Raw genomic sequence first — 17488 nt, 5'->3', positions numbered from 1 at the left:
GGGGTGGGGGCTCAGCGGCCTACCCCCCCGAGTCCGTTATGTGCTACATGTTGAGCGGGCGACGCCGCTCCTTTGGACCACATGAAGAGCTGCACTCCGCTTCAGTTTGGTTTCTTCTTCTTCTTTTTCAAGTAGCAAAAAAAAAAAAAAAAAGCAAATAAATAGAAAGCTCCCACTTTCAGCTGTCCCTTAAAACACACACACACACACACACACACTCGTATCGCCACATACACACTGAGGTAACTGTTGTGAAAAATATACAAAAAAAAATGCCCTTTTGTTTGTTTCATTTAAATTAAGTAGGCATCAGAAAATGACACAGACATACTTTGAGGGAAGCTCTGAAGCAGGGTTGAAATAAAGCTCTTCTTGCTAAATTAACAGATTCATTAATGTGCCAGACTTTGGCAAGTTTTTCAACCCTTTTTAAACCTGCTATGTTGTTTTTTTTTTTTTTAATTTTTTAAAATTTAAATAGATAAAACCCTGAAGAGTGGACACCCCTGCTTCTATAGGTCAGAGGTTAGCGGACAGATATAGGCATAGAGAGAGAGAGAGAGAGAGAGAGAGAGAGAGAGAGAGTGACTATCTACAGAGAAATGGCCACAGAGAAAAAACAAAATCAACAGAAAAATAGTCTTTAACATTGATTTCACCCTGTCAGTGGAACCGTCAGTTCCACTTATTGCTTTTAAAGACAACAAATAAAAAGTATAATAAATTAAGGAGGTTATATAACAACTAATTGATCAAAAGAAAACAAGAAGACATTTGAAAATAAAGACCAAATAATACAACGACAATAATGATAATAGCATTATATTACATTAAAGGTAAGGGTAGATGATTGTCTCTAAGTATAATAAACGTAAAGTAGTCATGGGACAGTGTCTCTTGTAGCCCTGAGTACGCGAGTCCCTGATAGGTTGAACACCTGGCGTGGTCATGATGTCACTCCTGATGACAGCCAGGTGGAGAATTATTTATTTATTTACAGCAGTTGCTCCTGGCAACGCAGTCCACTGTGAGTCATGCAGTCTCGACTACGAAAGGGGTCATTTAAGCGTGATCCTCCGACTCCTGCTTGACGGTGACGTTGGCGGGAAGCGGCAGGACGGGGCCGCTGTGCCGCATCTTGATGACCGACGTCTCGTTCGGGGACTCGTACGCACCGTAACCCGCGGACAGAAGCTCGGCGGCGTCGTCCTTATGGTGGGGGTGAAAGTGGGAGGACTTGAGGTCAGTCTCCCTCCACAGGATCCCCTGCAGGACCTGCTTCTCCAACATGGCCTCCACCTCCACCCCTCCCTGCAGCTGCTCCAGCCGCTCGGCGTGCTCGCTGATGTCGAAGCGCTCGATCTCCTCGTTGGCGCGGTGCACCTCCTCCAGGGCGGCCGGGCTGCCGGAGCCGGAGGTCGCCGCCAGGCAGTAGCCTTTCAGGTGAAGCCGCAGGCTGCACAGGTGGATGTAGTGGCGGTGGCAGTGGGGGCATTTGTGCGGACGCTCGCGGGAGTGCAGGCGCTTGTGCAGCTTGAGGTGGACGAACTGCGTGAACTTGGCCGGGCAGAGTTTGCAGTGGTACGGTTTCTCCCCCGAGTGGAGGCGGAGGTGAGTTTTCAGGTTGCTGGTGCTGCTGAAGCGCTTGTGACAAACCTGGATGAGGAGACATGACAGAAGAAATGACGTCAGCGGCTCGAAGCAAAGTCTGCATTAAGGCGTCTGTCTACGAAATTAAAAGCACGTCATCGCCAGCCTCGTTTCTCACCTGGCATTCATGTGGCTTCTCCCCGGTGTGGACCAGGTAGTGTTTCTGCAGGTGGGCCAGCTGGGTGAAACCTTTGTTACAGGTCTGACATTTGAAGGGTCTCTCTCCACTGTGGACACGAAGGTGAACCTGCAAGATGGAGGAAACAGGAAACAGGAAAGGAAAATGTTCAGACACCGCATTTATCAAAGACGCCATCTAGTTGTGTTTTCTGTAAAACGGCTGGTTAGGAACCTGCTCTGCAGCCTAATGATTAACTGCAGCCACACATTACAAGGAGTGGAATGATAATGGGGCAGTAAATCAGACGAGCAGACAGGATGTTGAAAGCCAAACACAGAACGGCGGTGTCTCGAGCCTCACCTTCAGGTTCGACAGCTGCCCGAACGTCTTGCTGCACACGTTGCACTCGTACTTGATTTTTCCGTTCTGCTTCTTCAGCGGGTACGGCAGCGCCTTGTAGCCCGCCGAGCCGGCGCCGCGCTTCACTTTGGTCAAGTTGATGGCCTCCTCGTCGGGGTGATGCTCGCTGGCGTTGCCCAGCAGGGCTGAGGTAGGCTTGGTGGGCACCCGCTCGCTGGGCGGCGCCGTGCCTGCTGTCGGGGAGCCGCTGGAGGGGGCGCGGGCCTGTTCGTGTAGGTGAGGGTGCCCGGGGTAAGGGTGGTGAGCTCCCGCTTTGTCCTTCAGAGAGGTGGCGACTGAGAAGGCACTGGTGGGCCCGGGGAGGAGGAAGTCTCTGTGGGCTGAAACGGAGGAAGGGTGGACGTGGTCAGGCATCAGGAAGCGCCTCCCTGCTGTGTCGGAGGGCAGGAGGGGCACGTGAGCGGGCAGGAGGCTGCTGTAGAGGGGGTACATCCTGGGAAAGATCCCTCCTACGGTGGGGACGCCACCGCCAGGCAGAGGGTAGTGATGGGGCAGGAGGTAGCGTGAGTACGGGGCTCCTGGAGGGTAAAAAGGTGAGGAGAGGGGGGCAGATGGTGGGGAGTACCCGGGGTAGGGGCTCAGTCCGGTGGGGTAGAAAGAAGCTGGGGATGGCACCGGACCCGAGGGGCTCCCCTGGGGGCTGCTGTCTGGGCTGCTCCTCGCCGACGGGCTGGGTGTAGCCGAGGACTGGTTGCCAGGGGAACGAGTCGCGGGGTAGCCGAGCTGGTGGGGCCTGAAAGCTGGGTAGAGGGCGCGGGGGTACAGGGGGCGCTCGGGGCTGTCGGCGCAGCGCGGGCGGGTGGGGAGCGGCCGGCTGGGCTCCCTCTTGGCTGATGAGGTGCTGTTGGTGCCACGCAGGATGGAGAGGACGCTGTGCTCCCTCTTGGGTGGGGTGGGGGTGGGGGTGGGGGTAACTGCGACGGGTGATGGGCTGGAAGCTTCGACCAAACGCTCCTCACCGCTCACCTGCTGCTGCTTGACCTCCAGGAGAGACTGTTCTGAAGAGAGAGAGAGAGAGAGAGAGAGGAGGTCAGGGGGAGTTCACCAGATCCAGAGAGGGGCCCCCTCCTTCCCCTTGGGGCCCATTAATACAATTTTAAATTTTAAAGCAGTAATCATGATTTTCATTTATTTTATTTAACAATACAAATATTCAAACTCCTTTAAAAGGACGGCAGGGGTGTGTGTGTGTGTGTGTGTGTGAGTGTTTGTGTGTCACTGGGTTGAGGAACACCATGAGTAACTCGGTCGGCCAATTAAGGTGACAGATTTGACGAACGAGCATGAGGGGAGGTGGGGCGGCCGGTGGGGGGAGGGGGGGGTGCAAAAGACAGGAAGTGAGGCGTGACAGCTGCCTTTGGGCACTGTGTGTTTGTGTGTGTCTGTGTGTGTGTGTCTATAAAATCAAGATAAAATCAAAATGGTGGCAGACAGACGGGACTGATGGAAGGTTTCCTGCTAAAGATATCCCCTGAAAAAGCTTGGCCTCCACCTGCCCTCCACACACACACACACACACACACACACACACACACACACACACACACACATACACCATGTGACAAATTACACACACAGAGGCCTCTGTCTGATTTGTTGACTCTTCCACTTTTGGCCAACACATACACACACACACACACACACACACACACACACACACACACACACACACACACACACACACACACACTCTGATCAGGCTCCTAATTTTTCCTGGCCGTTCACTATTGTTTCCGGGTCAAAAGGTTAAATTAGAGCTTCCTCACTCAGGTCACTCACACCTACTGTCTCCTCTGCATGATGAAAGAGTGGATTAGGAGGAGCGCTCTCTCTCTCTCTCTCACACTCACACACTCACACTCTCACACACTCACACACACACTCTAAAAGCCCCGGGATGTCAGCTAGCAGCACATCTCGGCTGTTAAATGGCTGCAGTCGAGCCCTTAAAACGCCGCCGTCTATTATCTATAAGCTCATTTACTACCCAGTCAACTTTTTACCATGAGGTCGCCCAGAGGGGAGTGTGTGTGCATGTGTGTGTGTGTGTGTGTGTGTTGTCAAAGTAAATCCTGAGTGCCAGCACTAGTGAAATTTTCTTAACTCCCCCTGCTTCACCCCTTCACTCACTCACACACACACATACACACACACACACACACTCAGTGACCCTTGCATCAGTAGTATAGCGGCAGTGTAAACACTGAGGTTATCAGTTAGCCTTCCTCCTCCTCCTCCACCTCCTCCTTTTCTTCCTCCTCCCTCTCTCCCTCTTCCAGAAAACAAACAGGGCGGCCATCTTGGAGATATCAATCTGTCAACACGGCCCTTCTGCCAGGAAGTTCAAGTAGTCAACAGAGGGGGTGGGAGGCGCAGCTCTACCTCCAGCACTCCCTCCTCCACCTTCTCCTCTGGTCTTTTTTAAGTGGCAAATATATCAGGGTGAATGGCCAACCCACACCCACACACACCCACACACACACACACACACACACACACACACACACACACACACACACACGCACAGTGTGAGCTTGCATGTGTTTGAGATGAAAAGAATGGGTGTGAATGTTTTGGCATGTCCCGCTTATGACTCTGTGTGTGTGTGTGTGTGTGCGCGTGTGTGCGCGTGTGTGTGTGTGTGGGAAGAGAGAGTGTTTTTGTCGGCGCGGCAGAGCATCTTTGAACACAACGCGCGCACACATGGCTGACAGGTGCTTCCAAGTGCTAACACTTGAAGAATGCTCAACGACAACGACAAAAAGAGTAGGAGCAGAAGAGGAGAGGAGGAGAAAGTGAGGGAGGGAGACAGCGGTGCACGCTCAGTCATTTTGCTCACACACACACACGCGCACACACCCACACACTCACTCACTCACACACGTCTGGTTTTGCTATGACTGCGCTAGAAAGAGCAAAAAACCCGATAGAAAAACACGACGCAGACAACAGTAGATTTTGTTGCGCTCCTCAGGAATATAACACAGGATGCTACTAAGTTTAGATCAGTAGCTCTGGTGCCCCCCACTGGGACACAGTGTATTTTGTAATAATGAGATGCATCTTCTTCCTAAGTTTAATCAGAAAATACTCGGCGATATCTGAGATGTTAATGATTAAAACCCAACCGAAGCTTAACTTTACATGCTTTATCTACTGTATCGGCTCACAGGCATCAAAGTCTAGTTGCAGCTACAGCCGCCTTTGCATATTTTGTATTTTATCAATTTACTCTGATTCCAGGTTTTTTTGTTTTTTTTTGCTATTTGCATGAACAGCTGCAACAGATGCATCGAAAGGTTTTCACTTCTGCTTTAGAAAGATGAGCATTATAATGCTCATTCACAGCCACGACATTCATAACGCCGGAGGCTAAAAAGCTAACTTAAATAACTGGATTGAAACTTTTGCCTTTTTAACTGGGTTTCAGTTTACCGTCACTTTAGACAGAGCGGTTTTCTTGGTTTTACTCAGCTAATGGGATTATTTCTGACTCCTTTTGTCAGAGCTAAAACTGTCATGTGGCTGCGCCGACAGTCAAAAGTTGTACTCATTTTAGGAACATGTGATTATCAGACGGAAAAAAAATAAATAAAAATTTGAAACTTGAAGCTGTGTAGCCAAATGACTAAATGTTAGTCTTTCTGCTGCAGGTAAAAGAAAAATCAGCATTCAAGTCAGAGGCAGGTCAACAGGAGCCTGTGGGGCTAAATGACAGAGGAAGCTAATTAAAGACAACATATATACTGTACACACACACACACACACACACACACACACACACACACACAGGCTTTGAGTAGGGAGAGGAGGAGGGTACCCCCTGCCTTTGTCCCCCAGGTCATGCGCATTTTTCCCTGGGCAGTGGAGTCGCCCAGGCTGGGTCTGCTGGTCCCTCTGCCACCTTAACGTTGCTATTAGCCTGTAGTCACACCTGGAAACCCCTCAGCTCTCTCTCTCTCTCTTTGTTTTCCTCTTAGCTCGCTCTCCCTTTGATCAGCTCAGCTAAAGTGGATAAGTGCAGTGTGTGTGCGGGGTGAGTTTGAGTGCTGAAAGTCAACCTCCTTCTGCTTAACAAAGAAGGTTTGGATTCAGGTTTTTGGTTGAGATAAGCATTGATGAGATTACTATAGTCAATAAAAAAAGTTAAGAAAATAAGAGTAAAATAAATATATTGATTAGTGTATAAAGATGAAAACGTGTCCGTGAACGTTTATGTGGTTCCGTGTGAGGATGGAGAAATGTGACGCCTACTTTTTTCTCATAAAAAGGTCACTGAAGACACACACAGTCATGCAAACCCGCACTGTCTCTGGTTCTTTTATTGAGGTTGAGCAAGCCTGTGTGTTAGTGTGTGTGTGTCTGTGTGTTAGTGTGTGTGTGTGTGTGTGTGCTTTCATGTTAAAAGCGGGTTTTTAAGTGTGTAAGACTGTGGCATTAGGGGCCATATCCCCCTGTCTGTGTAATTACACTGTCACTGGCAGACACACACACTCACACACACAAAAATACAAACGATGGCACTGACAGAGATGAAAGGTTGTCGGTTGTGTACCTCTGTTTGTGTGAGTGTGTGTGTGTGTGTGAGATAATGACAGGCTAATGTTCAGAGAGGAAGGAGACACAGCTACACTCAAACACACCGTTAGGCTTTAACAGTGGCGACAGGACACACTCAAGACACACACACACACACACACACACACACACACACACACACACAAACCTACATCTCCTATTGATTTTAGGTTTTTTATGTTAGCAGCTCAGAGCATGACACATTTAATAAAAAACACCCGGTCCTTTCACAATAAAAGTCTGCTGAATGCTGTTGCAAGTGTTAAAAATTCAAAATATTGAACTATTTTATTTTCCATTTCTGACTAAATATACCTACTTAAAAAAAAGAAAAAATCACATGAACTTACTGAGTTTCTGCATCATCAGCTCTCCTGACGGCGGGTAGTGGAGCCGCCGGGCGAAATCGTGGCAGTACCAGACGAGCAGCTCTGCGCCTGCGGGAACAGGCTTCACTGTGTAGAAATAAATCTCCATGCCGTTCTGACACGCCGCCAGGTTCTGCTCCGCCGCCGAGTGGGCCGGGTTCACGTACCGCATCCAGTTAGAGCGAGTCTCATCCAGGCCGTCAACGAAGTGATGGAACTCCCCGTCCGCGTAGATCTGGAGAGAGGGAGGGAAGGAAAGAAATATTAAATAGAGTTTAGTTAAAAAAAATATTAAAATGTAAAATTTAGTGTGTTTTAATTTTTTCTATTAATTAAGTTTTTCCTTTTTCCCCCTTTCTCTCTGATAAGAACAGGTGAGAAAGAAGTTTTAACAAAAATAAAATACTTAATTTAGTTGGAATAAAAGCAATAAAAGTATTTTTTTAATCAATAAAACAAAAATTTATTTTTCTCTCCTTTATTTCCCTCTTTTTCATTACTTTGTGGACTTAGCGGAAGAACATTGCTGAATAAATTTATCAGTAAATTTTAAGACTAAACTTTAATATAATTAAATCTAATTTTAAACTCAGTGATTACATCAGTAGATAAATTATTAAGTAACAAAAAAGCAAAAATCCAAATAAATGGTAAAAGACACAAAATAAGTAAAGAATTAATCAAATAGTTAAGATATAATAAATAAATAAATAAATAAATAAACAAAGTACAAAAACAAAGTAAAAAAGTTACTAATCCATTCAAAAAGTGCGTAAAAGTAACAAAATAAGAGTTTAAGTGACGACATTAAAAATAAAGTGACTAAAAAAAGTCAGTAAGTAAATAAGTAACTTACCAAATAAAAAGTAATAAATAACAAATTAATTAGTTAACTACTGAGACTGAATCCAGACAGTTCAATATAAACTACACTTCTCTCGTCTCTCCCTCCGCTTCTCTCTCTCTCGCCATCCCTTCATTCCTCACCATGCTCCTCTCGTCACCTTCATCTCCCTCAGACGAACAGACAGAGTGATGAGGAGGAGGAAGACATCCTCTTTTATATTGAAAAGAGAAAGGACGTCTCCTCCCCCTCTCTCTTTCACTCTCTCTCTATCTCGATCTCTCATTTTCTCAGTGCGTGTGTGTGTGTGTGTGCGTGTGTGTGTGTGTGTGTCTGTGTGTGTGTGTGTGTGAATGAAAACACCTTTCTGATTTTGTGTCTGCTTGTGGTTTGGTGCAGGTTGAGTCTTTCTTTTCATGCACGCGCACACACAGACACACACAGACACACACACACACACACACACACACACACACACACACACACACACACACACACAGGCAGTGGTCAGGTTGGTGGTTTGTGAGAGTGTGCACTCTCACTGTGAGTTACCGGTAGTGATGGAGTTGAGTGTATTCTGCCGAACGATGTGTGTGTGTGTGTGTATGTGTGGGTGTGTGTGTGTGTGTGTGTGTATGTGTGGACTTACAGGAACCACAGTGTGACATGTTATTTGTGTAAAGGTGACATCACATCCCCATCTCTCAAGAGCCCAGTTTCCTGTTCCACTGACTGACGTCACAGAAAGGGGTCCCTCCGGCTTCTGAGGAAGTGTATGTGTGTGTCTGTATGAATGTGAGTTTTCCGTGACTCTTTGTTTGCATGTGTGTGTGTGTGTGTGTGTGTGTGTGTGCGCGCGAGTGTATTAACTCACCCTCCAGAAGTACTTGCGGTTGGCATCTCTGGGGACGCTGTCAGCTGTGTAGATTTCGCCCACCAGGGGACCGAAGCGAGTTCCTTTGGGGATGTACTCCCTGCTGCACACGCCGACCACCTGCAGGAAGACACGCACACACGGGCAGGTTTAGTGTAAAGATCTTTACATCTTTGAGCATTTAAACAGGTAATAATGTGGCGTCTTGCAGCAAATGTAAGCATCAATCCACAACGGCGTGATGACACTGCGACATGAAACGTATTAATCTGCCTTTAATGTCTGTAAACAGATGTTAAGAGGTTAAAACTACATCTGCACACGTGAGGATCTTCATCGACAAAAGAGAATCTTCTGACCACGTGGCTTGCCGTAGGTGCAGACTGCGTGTGTGTGTTTCACGCTGTTGTGCGCATCCATTAGTGACATGTCTTTTAGTCTAATTAAGTCTAATTGTACGTGCAAATTCAAACTCATAGACACACACTATTAACCACCTGTCAACAGAGACGATGATTAATGAGCCAACGTCATGCTTCAGTTCATTGAAGGAGTGTGTGTGTGTGTGTGTGTGTGTCTCGTCACACCTCCACTTGTCGCCACATCAAAACAAAACCACCGCCACTTCACAGGCTTCAGGGGGGAAACATCCAAATACTCAAAAGAAAAAGAAAAAATTTTTTTTCTTTTGTTCCTCATCCGATTCAATGAAAGAACAAAAAAAAAAAAAAAAAAAAAAAAATGGGAGGAGGAAGAAGAGGAAGAAGAGAAAAGCGAGGGATTATGTGCTGACTGGATGTCAGGCTCCAGCCGAGGATGATATTCGTGCAGAACCCACGCAAACAAATGCCTTTCCCAAACCCTCTCGTTCCCTGGTGACATGGGAAATCCCCTTTTCCCTGATTCCCCCTATAGAACCAGAAATGAGTGTGTGTGTGTGTGTGTGTGTATGTGTGTGTGTGTATGTAAGAGGACTTATTAACAGGCTTTTACAATGCTCTCTCTCGCTCTCTCTCAATCTTCTTTGATCAGAGCGACACACTCAGCCTTTCCCTCCTTCCTCTCTCTTCATGTCAGCTGATAGTGTATCAGCTCCTCTCTTTCCCTCCTCGCTTCTTTTCCTCAGTTTCCTCGCTGATAAGCCCCTGATGAGAAAATCTATGTGATCACGTCGCTTTAACTTTGCAAAAAAAAAAAAAGGGTCAAAAAACGACTGGCAAAGCTGCGACTTCTTGACCTGAAGTCACGCACAGATCCAGTTCCGTATCCAAACCGCTTTGAAAAACATGACACAAAGATCCACGGCTGCAGCAGGAGATTTACTGAAGCTGCTCACTGCCATAAAGAGATGCGTGATCAATTTAGAGTGCAATTAAATTTAATTAGTCTTGATGCAAACCTGAAGCCTAAAATAAATGTCTCCAAATGCAAATTCACGCCACTGAATGTCCTGTTCTTGACATTTTGCCAGTTTAGATTTGACATATGAAGCATCTTGGTGCTCAAAGTTCATGCCAACACTCTGTTTGATGTGTTTGCAGTTTGTTTAAGACGCTGAACTGCGCCCCCTGCCAGCTGGGTGTGGTACTGCAGCAGTTTACTGACAACAGGAGTTGTATGGAAGATGACACACACACACACACACACACGAGAAGATCCGGCCTTCATCATTTCCACAGATGATGAATGAGTTTTAATTGACGGGTACGAGCTGATGCAGATGCAGCCTGAACACACAGCGCACTTCGGTAACACTGTGTGTGTTTGTGTGTGTGTGTAAATTCTGCTCCAGGCGTTTCACACACCCTCGCACACACAGATTCCTTTCTCTAATATGTGAGTGTGTGAAACTTTACGACGAGACACGACCCCCTCTTCATTATGACCCACCTCTGACTCACATGAGTGTGTATGTACAGATGGCTCGTGTGTGTGTGTGTGTGTGTGTATATGAAAATTTTTTTCTGGAGAGAAAGTTTGTGTCTGCCGTTGTGTGTGTGTGTGTGTGTTGAGTCTGACCTCCTTGCTGTCAGCTGGGTGTTTGAAGGTCAGGTTTCGGGGCAGCGACGCCTCGGCTCTGGTCGTCGTCGTCATGATGGCGTCACCGTCTGGCCCCGCCTCCCACGCCGTGTCCTTGACGATGTATGTGCACTTATCCTCAAACTCTGCCTCCGTCCACTGAGTCATGTCTGCCTCCTCCATCTCCATCTCCATGTCCACATCTGTGTCTGTCATCGTCTCGGTCCCGTCTGAGCCCGAGCTGGAAGCGGCGGCAGCTGTGGTGGCGGCGGAGGCCATCTTAGGTCCGTGATGCGAGTCGTCCTGCTCCATGGTGTGCGCCCCCTCACTGGTCAACATGGCCGAGCTATGAGAGGTCGCCTGGGTTGAGAGACACAGGCAGAGAGATGGAAAGAGAGAGAGAGAGATATTTTCATTTTTAATTTACTTTATTCAAACATTTGCATCAAGAAAAAACAAAAGTTACAAGTTTAAGAAAGAAAGAAAGAAAGAATGAAAGAATGAAATAAAGAAAGAAAGAAAGAGGTAGTAGGAGGAGAAAAACAGAGAGAAGAAAGGAAAATAAAAAGGAAGAGAAAGAAGGAGAGAGGAAGGAAGGCAGAAACAGAGGAGGGAGGAACAAGAAACCATGAGAAACAAAGGAAAATGTGATAGAAGGAAGACAGAAAGAAATAAAGAAAGAATTAGAAAGAAAGAAAGAAAGAAAGAAAGAAAGAAAGGAGAGGTGGTGGACTAAAGTAAGAAAGATATGGGAGGGAGAAGAAATAAAATGGGTGAAACAAAGAAAAGGATAAAGAAAGAAAGAAAGAAGATTAAGACACAAATGAAGGGATGAATAGAGAGAAAAAAAGGAGGAGAGGAAGAACTGTGATTATTATGTGTGGTGACTCAAGAAGGAGGGGGGGTCTGACTAATGCTGCTGTCTCTCTCTCTCACACACACACACACACACACACACACACACATAGAAACAGACAGGAAACTGTCTTGTCAACTATTTACAGAAACAATTATGGGATAAAACCTACATTCATTCATTCATGACTCCAGAAATAATTAGCTCACTTAAATTAAATAATGATAAAAATATAATATGGCCATTATCTCTCCCCCCCCCCTAAAAGAAAAAAAAATCGAACAGTCACATTTTTTTCCTAACGTTAAAACCACACAGGAAGCTTCAGCTTTGTGTTAAACCTCAGATGCAACATGAATTTTTGCGTTTGTGTTTCCAGGCTTCAAGATAAATCTCTCTCTCTCCTTTACATCCATAAAAACCACAAGGTGACATTAAGAATGACTCAGGAGATAGGACACTTTGATCACACACACATGACGATGAAGAGGAACTGATAGAGGAACTCAACACGTCTCACGTGAAGCGCTCAAGGAATGATAAATCCTCCTATTAACAATTTAGCTTTATTTTGGAGAGAAACTGTGATTGATTTAACTTTAATTATCAGCGGTTTCAGATAAATTTGAGTCTCTCGCTCTCCGTCTCCAGCGTCTCTCTCGCTTTCGTCCTCCCTGAAGACACTTTTCATGTTTCCTTCATTTGACTAAGTTTTTCTACACAGAGACGGTGAACGTGCAGCTCAGACAGCTACAAGTTTCTATGTGCAGGAGAAAGTTTGTTTTCAGCAGTGTGAATGTGGGGGATTTATCCAGATTATGGACCTGAAATCTCTCCTCTGTATTCCCCCCCCCCCCCCCTTTGTTTCCCCCCCTGGGGTTGAAGCCAGAGGAAGGAAATGCTGTCTGTGTCTGAATGAAGCTAAAATTGGAAGCAGAGTGGCACTGCAGCGGAACCGGCAAATCATCCCGACTCCCAGCGTGTGTGTGTGTGTGTGTGTGTGTGTGTGTGTGTGCTTGTGTTGGTAATGGACGAGAGAGAGGAGGAGGAGGAGGGGGGTGGTGGTGGTGGTGGTGGTGATGAGGAAGGGAGCGCCAAAACTTTTCCATTTGGGGGGCCACAGCAGCGCAAACAAAACTTCAAACGCGATCCCACCCAAGACAATCCCACACACACACACACACACACACACACACACACACACAGAGAGAGAGAGAGGCAGATATCCACACAGGGACAAACATGCCGCTCGTCCCACGCAGACGAGCGGAAAGCGGCAGATCCTCAGTGACCACACTCAGCTCTGTGAATTCTTTTGCAGCCGCAAGAAAGAAAATTATTTCACATCCAACTGGCTCTAGTCGCAGTGACCCACTTCTGATCCACGCAGCAGCAGAAAAATGACACTTACACCTCCTCTGGTTACTGATCAGAAGAGATTTTAAAAGACAAACACTGACATTTTCACATTAAAATCCCTTCCAGGAGCCAGGTACCAGCAAAAAAAAAAAAAAATCATGAGCTTCATTATCTCTTCATATTGACAGGAATGTTATTGTTTTTTGAGCTTTTGCAATACACAAACTCTTGTTTTTATAAAAAAAAACACTCCACAGAACCTGAATTATTAAGAAAATGCAGATGTCTACATCTTTATTTTAAAAATAAAACTCATTGAAATCACATTTAACTCCTACAGAAGCACAAACTCCTTTACTTGAACTGTAAAACTAACAAGAAAAGTTCATTTCTGCTGAACAGTGGCTTTACCTTCTAACACAGAACAACAGTATCTGCTCTGATTTGCCTTTAAAATGACAAACAGAAAAAGACCTGCTCACATATGGAAATGTTTCTCAATATTTCACCTCTCAGCAGAACCCAGAACGTTCTTTGCATAACAGCTGCAACATCGAGAACTAATAGTGAAACCAAGAACCAAGAAACAATTCGCCTCTCATTTAGACCAACTGAAAATACAAAAGCTGAGTCTGCACGCAGCCGGAGGTAATTTCAAAATAAGGTGCATCTAAGTCAAGATGAAAAGTGTATGAGCGGTTTAAGCACCAATCAGGGGGAAACAAATAGGAAATCCCCCTCAGACTCTTTGTCATTTGAAAGCCATTATTGAGTGACACTTTTCCTGGCAAATGTTCACCAAACAAATATCAACTCCTTAAAGTCTGCAGAAAAAAAGAAGCCTTAAATCCCAAACTGAAAAGCTGAGCAAACCTAGACAAACACCTTCCAGCTTCTCAAAACATGGAGATATTTTCCTCCGAGTGAGAGTTAAAACAATCTAATCTAGAGCTAAATTCACCAATTTAACTGTTTAATAAAGAATCTCATCAAATTAAAAGTGGGAAATTAAAACCGCTTTGGATTTCCAGTCAGAAACAAGCAGCAAAAAAGGCAAAAAAGCAAGTTAAAGACGATAACATTGCATAAATTTGGATTCAAGTGGCCAAAATTCTTTAAAAATCTATTTCTATCTGTTGTAAAAACAGTTTAATTTTTAACACAATTTCAAAATTGAAAAAAACTAATTTAAAAAGCAGCTGAAATCTAAATTAAAAGCTGAAAAAAAAAGGGAAAAATTTCTTTCTTCTTCTGTGTTGATATTTTTTGTAAAAGTGTAAAAAGCTGCTCTGCACTCACCGTGTAACTTTGGTCCCATCCACACATAAGGACGACCGGTCAGATCCTCTGTATGTGTGTGTGAGGATAGAGAGTGTGTGTGGGACAGGTGCAGTTCTCCCCCTCTGTCCGTCCGTCCTGCTCCGAGCGCTGATACTCCACACTGTGATTGTGTGTCAAAGTGCGTGTGTGTGTGTGTGGGTGTGTGTGAGAGTCGGTGTCCTGCGATCAACTGACTGAGACATAGAGAGCCTCTGAGTAAAGTTGTAGAAGCCACGCCCACCCCCCTCTCCTCTCTCCTTGCTCCTCCTCCTCCTGGCTCTGCACACTTCACCCCCCCCTCCTCTGTCTGCTCTCTTCTCCTCATACACACACACACACACACACACTTTTCTTTGCGAGGAAACAGCAGCAGGCGCTTTCACCTGAGGCCATGAGCTGCACACACACACACACACACACACACACACACACACACACACACACATACATATTACCTCTAGGGGGCAGGACTGGTCTGCCCTTGCTGCTTGTGCTAAGGAACCTTAAAGTCTCGCTCTCTCTCTCTCTTCCTTATTGTCTGTGTCTCTCACCCACTCCCTGTTACTCTCCTTGCTTTCTCTATGTCTTTATATCTATCTCTCTCTCTCTTTTTGTCCCTCCCTTCTTCCCTTTCCCTCTCTCTCTCTCTTTTTTTACTTTCTCTCTCTTTAAAAACGACTTAATTTCAATTTCAAATTTGTGTGAGGAAACGTTTACTGCCAGAGCTTGTAGTGAAGGAACAAATGGGACAGTCACCTCTGGACCATGTGGGGAAAAGAAAGATTGTGGATTGTAGCAGATGAAGTGTAGTTAATAAATGTTTAAAGATGGTTTAAAAAAAAAAAATCTAGTTAGAGTTTCACGAAAAGGAAAAATTAATTAAAATGAATTCCAAAGCTGATCCCGGTCTCCTTCAGGAAAGTACCGGACACGCTACTCACAGAACGATGACGCTGGATTTAAATCTTGACGTGCAAAAATTAGTCAAATAAGAACACAGATTCAGAGGAAATCAACCTATAAGTTCTCATAATTTGTGATAAAGATAATTCCACTGGCCGTTGTAAAACAAGCGTGAAATGACAGGATGTTAATCACTGATAAACTCTTGCTGCAGCCTTTTTGCTTCACATTCAGAATTTCATCGACACAGCTGACGTGGATTAAGATGTAAAATATGATTCTGGTTATTATTATATTGTTTTTTCCCCTCTTTTTCCTGCACTGCGAGAGAGGGGAAAAAACAACAACTTCTAAACTAATCTGATTAGAATCTCTCTTTAATTTCTTTATTTAACTCATTTAACTGTTAATTGATCTTGAATGTTGGTGTGAAATGTCATCGCTGCCTCTCTGCGTTTAACCCCGCTGCTGCCGTGGTCGACGTTAATGTGACGCCACTCGGTTCGGGGGCTTGTGCCACGTTGGAAATTTTCCAGTTACTACTTTAACAGTTACTAATTACATCTGACCTCATCAGAACTTTAACACAGAAGTGAGTGGGGGGGGATTCAATTTTTCATTTATTAAAAAAAAAAAAAAAAATCCCTCCATTTTTACAGTAAATCAAATGTCCTGTGACAGTTCAGATATAAATTTGATGCATAAAAAGCACTCACAGCTCTCATTCACTCTCTTGCTGTTTTAACAAAAGCTCACTAACACTGGAAATTCCCATCTAATTGTCCCCCTGACTCCCTCAATTTAACTCCTACTCACTCGCCTTCTCTCGCTCCTCCAGCCCTTTGATTTGCTCACTGTATTTACAAAAATGATTTTCCACACTGATTTCTCTCTCTCTCTCTCTCTCTCTCCCTTTTTCCATCACTTTTCTCTCCCTCTACAAACTAAACCAATTTGGAAAAAGTCCCTGTTCTTCTTTCAGCATCTTCATGTTTTCATTCCTGATGTCTTTTGTTTTTCATTAATGTTTTTTTTCTGACAGGAAAAATATGAGATCCACGTAAATCGGTGAAAAAATGGAAACTGAAGGAACAAAAATCAGATGATCAAATGATGCTAACAACAGAAACGGGGACAGAAAAACAAAACATGTTTAAAACTGAAAAATTAAATGTGGAAGTGAAAGAAAACTAAAAATAAAAGAAGTGTACGAAATGAAATCGTCACTAAAAGTTCATTTCCCTGATCAACTGATTCCAAAGAGACATTTTGATCAGATTCCAAAAAATATTTGTAGGAATTTATTGTTATTTAACTCCTGGATCTTATAATATAAATCAATTAATTTATCTTTAAAACGTTGTACAGTTGTGTGTGTGTGTGTGTGTGTGTGTGTGTGTGTGTGTGTGTGTGGGGTAGGTTACGCAGACACCTACTTAAAAACAAGAATAATTATGTCTACCAAAAATCTATTCTATATCTCCACAGGTCACTCCTGACTTTAACGTTAAAACACAGAGTCCAGAAACAAACGAACGAGACGCAGCTCTGCTCATTTTCTGACAAGCTCCCCTCGATCTGAGCACATGGACATCAGCAGCAGTCTGACACTCATCAGCAGCAGCCTTCACAAAGCTAAATGAGTCTGCGACTGTTTGTGTTTTCTTTTCTTTCTCTAATGAAGAACAATGATCAGGAAAAGAAAACAAGCAACAGGAAGAAGAGAAGAAGAAGAGAGAGGGAGAGAGGGAGAGAGAGAGACAGGACCTCCCTCTCTCTCTGGTGACAGAGGGTCTGACCACATCACTCGCTGCCTACTGCTTCCTGCCAACGGACGACCCCGACGAACACACACACACACACACACACACACACACACACACACACACACACACACACACACGAGCGTGCGTGCACACACACACACATACACAGCTGCAGATCTGTCCCACAGCTGTCGGACATGTTGATGCTTTGCAGCTAAGCGATTCCTCCCACTGCAAAACAACCAGAGACTCCCCGATTTAAGAACACATGCCCTGATGTCGCACTGGCTGATCGCTGTATGTATGGACCTGCATGCATGCACACACACACACACACACATCATCATCAAACATTCGTGTGCAAGTATTTTGAATGATCAATATGTTTGGGGGGGGATTTAAGGCTGGAC

At 45.0% G+C, this 17488-nt stretch overlaps 1 protein-coding gene across 1 annotated transcript; it reads right to left on the bottom strand.

The window, feature by feature from the left end:
* Positions 1-6: 6 nt before the first annotated feature.
* prdm1a (PR domain containing 1a, with ZNF domain) lies at positions 7-14585 on the bottom strand. The gene is made up of 7 exons (XM_023425473.2): positions 14389-14585; positions 10875-11234; positions 8856-8975; positions 7120-7372; positions 2132-3189; positions 1769-1897; positions 7-1656 (listed from the first exon to the last, which is right to left on the bottom strand). Exons 1-7 carry the CDS (start codon positions 14413-14415, stop codon positions 1063-1065), a joined length of 2541 nt encoding a protein of 846 aa, XP_023281241.1. The 5' UTR covers positions 14416-14585; the 3' UTR covers positions 7-1062.
* Between the last annotated feature and the right edge of the window lie 2903 nt (positions 14586-17488).

The sequence above is a fragment of the Seriola lalandi genome, unplaced genomic scaffold (assembly GCF_002814215.2).
Source record: "Seriola lalandi dorsalis isolate HSWRI2012SDOR001 ecotype SW California unplaced genomic scaffold, Sedor1 jcf7180002054782, whole genome shotgun sequence".
Taxonomy (NCBI): Eukaryota; Metazoa; Chordata; class Actinopteri; order Carangiformes; family Carangidae; genus Seriola; species Seriola lalandi.
The sequence above is the reverse complement of the archived record's forward strand: the minus strand, read 5'-3'. Positions and strand labels throughout refer to the sequence as shown.

Excerpts from the sequence above, each read along its gene's own strand:
- prdm1a (XM_023425473.2), bottom strand. The coding sequence starts at position 14,415 with ATGTGTGGATGGGACCAAAGTTACACG. Across the intron at positions 7,373-8,855 it reads ACCGCAAGTACTTCTGGAGG|ATCTACGCGGACGGGGAGTT; the intron begins GTGAGTTAATAC and ends CCCTCTCTCCAG. Across the intron at positions 3,190-7,119 it reads GCTGATGATGCAGAAACTCA|AACAGTCTCTCCTGGAGGTC; the intron begins GTAAGTTCATGT and ends CTCTCTCTTCAG.